At 36.5% G+C, this 12030-nt stretch overlaps 1 protein-coding gene across 4 annotated transcripts in view; it reads left to right on the top strand.

The window, feature by feature from the left end:
• Window positions 1-11009, top strand: part of LOC127865886 (uncharacterized) — a 177588-nt gene extending 166579 nt beyond the window's left edge. Inside the window, exons 1-3 of one of the 4 annotated variants that reach the window (XM_052405934.1) lie at window positions 7466-7621; window positions 7815-8174; window positions 10575-11009. In XM_052405934.1, coding sequence (XP_052261894.1) covers window positions 7618-7621; window positions 7815-8174; window positions 10575-10795 — 585 coding nt within the window. In that variant the 5' untranslated portion in view covers window positions 7466-7617 and the 3' untranslated portion in view covers window positions 10796-11009. Of the gene's footprint in view, window positions 1-7465; window positions 7634-7814; window positions 8175-10574 lie in introns of those variants that run through there. The other 3 variants (XM_052405933.1, XM_052405932.1, XM_052405931.1) reach the window with 3 other exon arrangements.
• Window positions 11010-12030: the final 1021 nt, after the last annotated feature.

Here is a 12030-nt window from a genome sequence, read left to right as displayed (position 1 = left end):
TCGCTTTCTCGCTTTTGAACCCGAAGAAAAAAATAAACTATTTAGAAAAAAGTCACTAATTTTTACTTCAGAGGGATACAAAATGGTTTAGTGTTATGTAACCCTCACCAACAATATCCAGTTTTCTTTGCACACATCAACTGGTTCTCGATTGCCCAGAACTAATTCCAACTACAACTGGTCGCCGTACTTCTTTGCTATGTTGACTGATTCCTGGTACTATCAGGGTGCAAGATCACATGACTTTGTAGGGTTCCAAATTAAACGTTTATTCAAATAACTTTTTAAACATTTTTTCTTAAGAATTTCAACTAGTGCATAAAACATATTTTATGCTGCTTATGCCATTGAAATACATCAGAAATACTGTATTTAATAATGTGTTCTTGATAAAAAAAATTCCTTGTGTACTGCGCGGTTATGCTTCATGTAACTCGAAATTTGGTCGACGATTTCAGATTTTGTCAAGGATTTATTCGTACACATTAAGTTATCAACACAAACTGCAAGAAAAACTGTCTTTCATGCACTAACGATTTTTGCAGATGAATTACAACAACGTGAGATATTTGAAAAAATTAAGTTCTAAACGATGTTTTTACATTCTGTCCAGCCCGTGTGTACCTGAAAACCCCGTTGATTCTGCAGCCTGACTACAGTCTTCCCCAATTTGTCCAAAAGGAACGATACCAGTATTTGGAAGAGAAATTGGTAGAAACTAATGTCCCAACGATACGACGGAACCAGTTGAGCCTCCCAAAGGAAAACTCCCTCTCGTAACACTGATGTGAGACTTGTGCTCTGAAGTAGCGCCGGGTTACCCATCAAGTGACACATACAACCAGGTGCCATTTCGTAACACCAAGTGCGGGATTCCGCCGCAATACTGGTTCGGACAATGCACCTCGTTGCTCTGTTAAAGAATCGAAAGCGACTATTAGTGCCCTGATGCCCTTCCGTAACACAAGAACCTCCTGTTCTGGGCCAGAGACACTCTGCAGTGTGGTTCACCATCGAGCCACGTGTGTCATCTGCCTCCTAGAGGTACAATCGGTATAGCCGAAGGACGTTGGCCACCGTGGCTGTAAGCTCGGCCTTAGACGCCCTTGTCATTATTGCGTTTGAAACATACAAAACAACATTAGCAGGAGGTGCATTAATAATTATTTATGTCCAACGCAATCTCGGTGGTCACATTCACACATGATGCGTGGTTCTATTTATCACAGTTATTGCATGGGATCATAAATCCGCCCTGAAACGCATGTCGATGCACTTCTCACGCGCTCCTTGACCCACGGGGCCTTATCTGTATCGATTGCTGTATCGATTGATTTAGAGATAGCAGTGAAAGCACTCAGATCAAATTTTACCATCAAAGACCAGAACGACTTCCCCAATCTTCATGATAGCTTTTCCCGACTTACCAAAATATATAACCCCAGTATACTATTAGTATCGGTCGGGGCTTCATACAGCTGGCTGCACATCATACAAGCGGTAACCGATTTCCAGTTCTTCTATTTACATATCTGTTATCAGGACAATGCATTGACATTTTTCGGGACATATTATTGGTGCACAAATCATTATAGAAATATACCCGTAGTCATTACGTTGGCTGGGAGGCGGGCGCTGCGTATACCTGGACCTAAACGCACAACTGCGCAGCTGAACTTAGACATAAACCACTTCCGGCTGACTCAGCGGCTGGCCGCTGCGATTTCTTTCTCCTCAGCTTTGGCGCCAGCTTCAAGGTTGGACCTTGGCCGATGTGCCAGACCGTAACTCCTTTAAAAGTTTTGCCCGGTGTTTCATACCGGTTGTGGCTTGTTGTTTTCAAGACAATCCCATCTGGTAAGGCCCCAAACTGCCACAAATATAACATGTTGTGAACGGATTCGCGACACAACGCGCGCGTTTCTAACCAGGGCATTGCAAAGAAGTAGTACCTGGGAGATAACGTCGGCTGTAGTTGGACCCAACCCCCCCCCCCAAAAAAAAAAAAAAAAAAAAAAAAAAAAACACGCACACACAAACACAGCAACTCAAAAACTTACAAATGTAATACCAATAACGATTTGGGTTTTTACCCCTTACCTTATGCTTGGTGCCCCCCCCTGACAGGGACCATCAGTTGAATACTCTCCTCGGCGAGCGTTTGTTGGGCTACATTGAACTAACCTTACCGGTACGCAGTTGTTTACCACTATCGACAAAGTGGTGTTGCGCGCTTAACAACGATACCACTATACGCTTTTTCATTATTTTTTACGTACCGGTAAAGTTCAATAGTCCCCGTTGTTGTTCAGGTAACCACGTAGATCGCTACCCTAGCCCCATGATACGGACCATCGGCGGGGTACTCATCTCGGTGGGCGATGGTTTTCTGGTAAGCAAGCTTACTGCTTCCTTCGCCGCCATCTTGACACCTTCCACGATTTGAGAAGTAAACGTTGTTTCCCCCATTGGTATGCGGTGCAACCGTCCCTGCAGCTTTTTGATACGATTCAAAGCATCTCACACGGAATTGTGTTAATGCAACCTGATTCCATTGTGCGCTTGCGCGTTAGCAAGGCGTTGGCAGAAATTCGAGACCGCTTGCTCGGTGGTGTATGCCGGTGGGAGCTCGCTGAAAGCTCAAGTCGATAGCATGAAGTGGGACAAATCCTCCATCGACTCTTTAGGCTCCTGGTTAGTGAACGGTAACTGGCCGTGGGTTGTGCCAGGAAATTCCTTGCACCGAACCTCTCTTGCTAACGCTGTATCAGCTGTACGAACGATTCTTGTCCACGCTCCTCAGTGACGATGGTATCAAACTCGATTGCCTTACATGTCAGGCACCAACCTTATATGTCCCAATGTTGCTCATCAAAATAGTTACGCAATTTTGAATGGAGTAGCAAGCTGTTGCGTTAATTGAAATGAAAGCGCTTTGGTAGCCCAGTCAAGTCGTGACTCAAAATTAGCTGCAACTTTGGCTGGTGTGGCTGTCGCCCGCACACTGTGACAAAACAGCCGTGCCCGGTTGTCGTTCAAGTAGAGAGGAAGAAGAGATTCTGTCACAATGCCCACAGAAGCGCGTTGTGCAGACACCGTCTCATTGTGGCAAACATCAGTGCCCCGATGCAGCCTAAGTGGCCTTGGCGTGTCTGGAAAGTCCAACGCAATGTTAGCTTAACGAACGGAATAGGCGCCACAAAACTGTGGCAAACATGATTGTCCGCGCATCAGCTCTTATTAAGGAGGAAAAGTGGTTTGCGGCATCTCCTGGGTGTGGTCCATCGTACTCTGAAGCTTTTCTCATCGTACCGTGATGATGTCAGCGCCTTGTGGCTCGAATTTCGCTTTGGTTGGGGCTTGTGTAACCTTACTAGAAACAGATGTTATAATACGATCGGCGTAGCTGTGCAGCCGAGTGACGCTACCGGACAATCGATTTGTGACATCGCCTTCATCTAGAGTTGCACATATCAAATTGAAATTATCAGATCCGCCTCTATAATCTTACCCTTATAAAGTTTATTTGATAATACAGTAGGCAATATGCCCATGAGTAAACATGAATTTTCACATACAATATTCAAAAAACAAAGTCACAGTTCATTCGAATCATGACATCAACAATATATCGGTACAGTGTAAAGCAAAGTATTGGATATTTGAGAGAATACAATATACAGCGAGAGGCTGTGCATTAATATATACAAAAGTCCTACCCTAATCATAATATGTATTATAAGTATTTCTTATTTTCCATGCTTTAAAAATAAACATAGCTAAATTTTTTAACAATATTACTATTTTGAGAGGTCAATAAATCTATCAACTTTAGCAGATTTTGTGTTACGTAATAACATGGTTTTAAATAAACATTTCTTACATCAGTATATAATATACACTCCATAACAAAGTGGTATTCGTCTAATAAGACATTGTATAGAGTACATTTTCTTTCTTAATAAGGAATAGCTTTTGGTTTTTGCCATCTACCCGTTTCAACTTTAAGCTTATGTCCAAGATTCTTAATCTAGAGAGAGCCATTCTGTACTTCGGAATACTTACATCACTTAAATAGGATTTTAATTTAAAATCGGATATTAATATGTATGTTTTTGCTCTAGTTGATTCACTCAATTCGGTTTTCCAATTTTGTATAAACATATTTGTAGCTCTTACTCTAAAAAAAATCAAAAATATTTCTACATACCCTACCCCTTGGTTCAGCCACACATCGTTTAAACCACAATTACCTAATAGACTTTTAACCATGTAGGCCCAAGAACTGTTATTGGGGTATGTTTCTAATTCTCGGAACATAATATCATAAACAAGTTTTACATATTTAATATCATGTGTGTTTACTATCTTTAACCAATATCTAATTACATTAATGCTATGTCTGACTGATAAAGACGTTCTTCCTAGTTCTCCATATATAAAGTTATTCTGTGTTTGCCTTCAGACTCCTAATAATAATTTGCAATAATTTAAATGTATTCGTTCTATCTTTATATTGCTATGTAAACCCCATAATGGTTTGAATGGTGTATGTGCTGATGTTATATAAGCTCTCCCTTAGCAGTATAAGGACAAACGCCAGCTTCTGACCCACTTCGGGAATGACTGTCAGAACTTGAGGAGAATCAATGCAATCCCTAACCACCGCGGTTCTACCAGATTGTCCTTACATAAGTCGACTCCTGCTACATATTGATACAACTTGAACTTAAAATAGACACTAAACACGCACTCCGTTGTTGAAATCTCAACGAAAACACCTTCAAAAAGAATCCTGCTGTAATTATCACATAGATTATGATGCCATATTATGGGCTGTGGTCGTGTAGATTTAAAGATAATTAAGACGATAAATTTATGAATAAAACATGCGCTGTTATTGTTGATTGTACACATGAGATTGTGAACTTACATGTATGTGATTTTTTAACATGCAAATTTTATATTTTCTTTTGAAGTTATCACGTATGTTTGTGCTAATTGCATGTTTTTTACATCAAAATAATTCCTGATTCAGCAATGCGATTCAAATAGCGAAACAGATCGATATTTGTTCAATGCCATACCTATTCTTATATCACAGAAAGTGGGCGGAGTTTATTTATGTTATCCGTCAAATGTTTAATAACACTTAAATATTGTGTTAGTATTAAGGATAAATGTGCACTAGTGGAATTAAAAAGTACTTATCAGAAACGTTATAAAAAGAAATAATTAACAGACTGGCAAGTAAACAAATGTGACCGATGTAAACATTCGTAGTATGTGTTCAGTCATGAATAAACTTAAATTGAAAAATAAAACGTTGACATTTTTTCAAAGCTCTTCAAATCACTTGTATATATTTAGCGCCTCAGCAATAATTTGTATTAAACCATTTATGCTCGTTGTTAGTTTGTTATTTTCTTTATCCGCAAGTCGCTAGTTTTAGCTAAAATAATGTTTAATACTAATATTATTTTGGTATATAGTTTTGTCACTCCATGTGCTTGTCTCGTTTAATGCATTTAAAGTATTTAACGACATGGAAAAATACTATTTACAGCATCCGGCGATCTGTGAAATCATTGCAGCAAATACAAACAATCTGAACCTCCAGCGTCACAAACAAAGAAGAAAGCTTTGACTTCCCTCATGTATATCAAGGAACCAATTGCAAGTCAGTGAAACACAAAAACGAAAGTGCTATACAAGAAAAACAAGAACACAACAAGCATACCTTGATGAACACAACTGGGACCACCGCACTGGAACGGTCAACGTCAACGAATTAGGGGGTTAAACCGGTTTAAAGGAGCTAAAAAAACTAACCCTTCGCCAAAAACATTCACAAAACATTTAAGTGTAAATAATTTTACCTAGACAAATCACGATTCAATCTAAAAAGCACGAAAATAGTTTACATTCCAATTTAATAACAATTTTACAACTCATTTGTTGGATTCAACCAAGAATTGTTACTTTCTGAGGCGGAATGAAATCAAACCGAAAAGTGTATCAGTTACATCTGCTCTGCGATAAAAAATTACAAAACAACATATAGTGTATAGAGATTTGCCAAGCCAGAAAATATGTTATTATCCTATTACCAGATGTAAATCGATAGCATAACAACGATCGTAAAATCGTAAAGGGGCCTTTTCATGTATTGGTAAATAGACAAAATAAAAAAAATATGTTTCAGATTTGCAAATTTTGTTGTAGTTGTGATATTTGTAAGAAAACAGTAATACTGAACATTTACCATTCTCTAAAATGTCATAATATACATCTTTTGACGATTTTTAAACCTGAAAAAAGCGTTGCAACGCGAAACGATTGAATAATATGGGGATTTTGTTGTCGTTATATTTTGTGATACTAGGAGAGTTGCTTATATTAAGCGTAAAATACATCACTCATTGTATGAGCTCGGATGGCAGAGTGGTCTAAGCGATGGACCTTACTCTAGGGGTTAGTGGTTCGAGCCCAGATGAGCCTGGGGGTTACTTTTTTCTTTCTTTAATTTTATTCTTGTTTAGTTTTACTGGAGCTTTTTAGATCCAATGATTACATTTATCAATATAAGCATTTAATGACAGACTTAAATACATGCCAGAATCTGTGAAAAGGCCCATTTAAGCTTTGTACCATCGCTTTTTTTAGATAACACTCGACTTTAAAAAAAAGAGACTCTGTTTGTATCAACTACGGAAAAACAATATCGTCAAAAATGCGATATTTGAACATTATTTAAGAAAAAGGGAGGAAATAATAGGAAAAATTGAATATTTTGTGAGTTTTGGATAAAAATCAAGCTTTTCATGCTCGGCTCGGCAATCCTCGCGCTACCATGGTTCTCAGACTCGCATGATAAACTTGATTTTTTTTATCAAAAACTCACATAATATTCTATATTTCTATAACCTCACTTGAAATGAATTTCATCATGCATTGAAATAAATAAATATCCTGTATATGGCGTTATGTTATGACTCGAGATATTTGAATTAAACGTAGTATTCACCCTGTGACAAGTTTCGAACCATTGTGTATTTAAGACACCTAATTCGCGTGCTCCACTTCTCTTATCTAATCTGTACGTAGGCAATGCAAATAACCACCTGTATCACTGGTTGAGTGCATAATGATCTTCGGTTTACATGTATCATTAAATAAAATCATTGAAATTGAATAGAATCAAGTTGTATTGTCCAAACATGACTTTGTTATCAACCGTTCAACGTTTACATGCTAGTTTCGATTCGATAAGTTCAATTACCCATGTTAGGTTCGATTCTATATTTTTAATAACCGGAGATATATAAATATGTCATGCTTTATTTTTTACCCAGTCATATTTTGTGAAAATAAGAATTTACATATGTATTACAAATATTTAAACACCTTCGTTAAATCTTAAACTGGTACTGAAAATCGCATTGAACCTCACTTCACCTATGCAAAATATCAACCGGCCTTTATGCAAATACACTCGAATGTACCTAGTACACGTAATCTGTAAACAGCGAACATACATTGTCACAAATTGCGCACTGAAAGCAAAACTGCACATATTGCCTTGGAATATACTGGTCGCTTTTTCAATACTTTATAATGGGTAAGAACTCAGGTAAGTAGCTCATATAACAATATGAAATACTGATTCTGATTTATCTTAATAATAAGCGATTTTTAAACATGAATCATTTTATTCAACGATAGACGGAAGATATGTTTCAATGTTAATCCGGTACAATGTTTGTTATTCAAAACGTGCTTACTGGCATTACTAATGTTCCCCTTGGTTTCAGGGGACATAAGGGACCAATATGCTGCCGTTTTACGGCATGTACGTGGTTTGAAGCACCGATACGAAGATGTTTATGCGGCGGTTCGACACTTGGCCGAACAATTTCGAAACTGCAAGGGGCATTTCGCCCATAGGCGGTACAATGAACTCAAGGAAATGATCAAGACGTGTATCACAGATGAAGTATTAAACGCGGCTGCCAAAAATGAAGGCGAATACTTGAGGCCTGTTGCTTCTAACACCAGTGCATCTGCAAGGTTGCGAAAAGGAACTACGTCTAGCACTTCTAAATTGCTTCAACACGCCGAGGCGTATTCAAGGGCGACAAAAGAGCGAACTGACCAAGCTGTTGAAGAAAATGGTCAGTATGTTGATTTATTTTTCAAGGCGTTGTAGTTTTGTTGAAATAAGTAGCTGATATAACTTGAATTAATAAATATAAACGCTCACGACAATAAAGCTATATTTGGGTTAATTAGTTCATTTGTTGTCCAGTCATTCGAAGAGAAAATAGTTTTGCTAAAATATTGGGTTTGTTGTCCAGTCATTCGAAGAGAAAATAGTTTTGCTAAAATATTGGGTAGCCTAAATATTTCTAACAGACCATCAACAATGACATGCATGATGTTGTTTTACAATACTTACGAGTATCGCACTTATCTCGTTATAACGCTCATATGTTGCAATACTTACTAGTATAGCACTTATATCGTTATAATGCTCATGTGGTACAATACTAACTATTATCGCACTTATCTCGTTATAATGCTCATGTGGTACAATACTAACTATTATCATACTTATCTCGTTATAACGCTCATATGTTGCAATACTTACTTTTATCGCACTTATCTCGTTATAATGCTCATGTGTTGCAATACTTACTAGTATCGCACTTATTTCGTTATAATGCTCATATGTTACAATACTTACGAGTATCGCACTTATCTCGTTATAATGCTAATGTGGTACAATACTAACTATTATCGCACTTATCTCGTTATAACGCTCATATGTTACAATACTTACTAGTATAGCACTTATCTCGTTATAATGCTCATGTGGAACAATACTAACTATTATCGCACTTATCTTGTTATAATGCTCATATGTTACAATACTTAGTAGTATCGCACTTATCTCGTTATAATGCTCATATGTTACAATACTAACTAGTATCGCACTTATCTCGTTATAATGCTCATGTGTTACAATACTAACTAGTATCGCACGTATCTCGTTATAATGCGCATGTGTTACAATACTTACTAGTATCGCACTTATCTCGTTATAATGCTCAGATGTTACAATACTTACGAGAATCGCACTTATCTCGTTATAATGCTCATGTGGTACAATACTAACTATTATCGCACTTATCTCGTTATAACGCTCATATGTTACAATACTTACTAGTATAGCACTTATCTCGTTATAATGCTCATATGTTACAATACTAACTAGTATCGCACTTATCTCGTTATAATGCTCATGTGTAACAATACTTACTAGTATCGCACGTATCTCGTTATAACGCTCATATGTTGCAATACTTACTAGTATCGCATCTATCTCGTTATAATGCTCATGTGTTACAATACTTACTAGTATCGCTTTTATCTCGTTACAATGCTCATGTGTTACAATACTTACTAGTATCGCACTTATCTCGTTATAATGCTCATGTGTTACAATACTTACTAGTATCGCACTTATCTCGTTACAATGTCATATGTTACAATACTTACTAGTATCGCATTTATCTCGTTATAATGCTCATGTGTTACAGTACCTTCTAGTATCGCACTTATCTCATTATAACGCTCATATGTTGCAATACTTACTAGTATCTCACTTTTTTCGTTATAATGCTCATGTGTTACAATACTTACTAGTATCGCACTAATCTCGTTATAATGCGCATGTGTTACAATACTAACTAGTATCGCACGTATCTCGTTATAATGCTCATGTGTTACAATACTTACTAGTATCGCACTTATCTCGTTATGATGCTCATATGTTGCAATACTTACTAGTATCGCACTTATCTCGTTATAATGTTCATGTGTTACAATACTTACTAGTATCGCACGTATCTCGTTATAACGCTCACATGTTGCAATACGTACTAGTATCGCACTTATCTCGTTATAATGCTCATATGTTACAATACTTACTAGTATCGCACTTATCTCGTTATAATGCTCATGTGTTACAATACTTACTAGTATCGCACTTATCTCGTTATAATGCTCATGTGTTACAATACTTACTAGTATCGCACTTTTCTCGTTATAATGCTTATATGTTGCAATACTTACTAGTATCGCACTTATCTCGTTATAATGCTCATGTGTTACAATACTTGCTAGTATCGCACGTATCTCGTTATAACGCTCTTGTGTTACAATACTTACTAGTATCGCACGTATCTCGTTATAATGCTCATATGTTGCAATACGTACTAGTATCGCACTTATCTCGTTATAATGCTCATATGTTACAATACTTACTAGTATCGCACTTATCTCGTTATAATGCTCATGTGTTACAATACTTACTAGTATAGCACTTATCTCGGTATAATTCACATGTGTTACAATACTTACTAGTATCGCACTTATCTCGTTATAATGCGCATGTGTTACAATACTTACTAGTATCGCACTTATCTCGTTATAATGCTCATGTGTTACAATACTTACTAGTATCGCACTTATCTCGTTATAATGCTCATATGTTCATGTATTTCATGCAGAAATAAAGGACCTGGGTAAAGATGAACTTCAAAAACTACTTGATGAACAAAAGGATTTAAAAACAGAATTGCATGAGAAATTTATTCGACTGCATGAAAACCTGAAGAGGTTGAAGCATGACTATGAATATTCAAAACGATTTCTGCCAGTTAAAAGATACTGGTTTCTTAAAGAAATGGTGAAGCCAATACTGCGCAACGAGGATCTGAAGTGTCTCTAAATTTAGAAAACTATAGATGTGAACAGTGTAATAGTTTTTGTCGTGAATTTGAAATATCTGAAAAAATCAATATGCAAAATACACTCACGAGTGCGTTTGGTGTATCTGACTTCTAACATAGATATATTGTGGTAATAAATGCACCAGTAATGTTTATGATAGATCATGTGGGTTACTTAACAGCTTCTTTGCTTAAATCAGCATTTTGAACTTTTACTTGCATGGTTCGTTTTTTATTGTGTGAAGATATTTTTAATTAAAGGAAGTAATGTTCCATTTTTTACTTAACCAATTTTCACTCACATCTAATTTTATGCAAGGTGATAGTTTGGGAAACCGTTCCTCTCGTAATTAGTAAGCAATTCTGCGTTTATCATTCTATATATAGACCTTTTCTTAAATATACGCTGTAAAGCTGACGTGTATTTATATCATCCTTCTGGACGATACCATGGAGTGAATATTAGGTTAGTGTCTTTGTGTATTTAAATGTTCGAGTTCGAGCTATCGGGTTTCGACTGTACGTGAAATACTACATGAAAGAATTAAGAAACGTTCTTTAAAAAATAACACTTCAATTTCAACAACCATTTGTCTTAAATGTCAACTTTAAACAATAACATATATATTTAAATACATTATTTTAAAGTGTTTAGATTAAAATTCCAAATCCACACTCAGTAACTTTGATAATATTAGTGTCAATCATTTTTACTGACAATTTCTTAACGTTTGCAAAAAGTAACAAATCTTTATCTTATTAGTGCAGGCCGCATGGTCAGTACATGGAAATCTACGCTACAAGAACAAATCTGGTAGAATCCAAACAGTCCCGTACGAAAGCTTCTAAACCTGGAGATCGACCTCCCATGGTCAAAAATGTGTTAAACAAACTAAACCATGTTCTTTATTGTAAATAATACACATTCTATATTTAACACATAACACTTAAATGTTCTCTTCAGAAAATATGTATTCATAACAGTATCTCAGATGCAATGCTTAGTATAATGATACGTTTTTCGCTTTTGATAACCCAATAACCTGTCGATCATCCTTCTTTTTCTATAACTATACTAAAATAACACAGACTTCGAAAGTCAACAACACAAAACACGAGTTAATCGTGCCTTTTCAGGCTTTTACCATGTTTGTATTATCGATTTAATCAAGTAAATCGAAGACGTTATTTATTTCTCAACTGGCTTACCTCTGGAGATCTCGTTTATTTAAAT

The sequence above is a fragment of the Dreissena polymorpha genome, chromosome 2 (genome assembly GCF_020536995.1).
Source record: "Dreissena polymorpha isolate Duluth1 chromosome 2, UMN_Dpol_1.0, whole genome shotgun sequence".
In the NCBI taxonomy this organism is placed as follows: domain Eukaryota; kingdom Metazoa; phylum Mollusca; class Bivalvia; order Myida; family Dreissenidae; genus Dreissena; species Dreissena polymorpha.
This window is presented reverse-complemented; position numbering and strand designations above follow the sequence as displayed.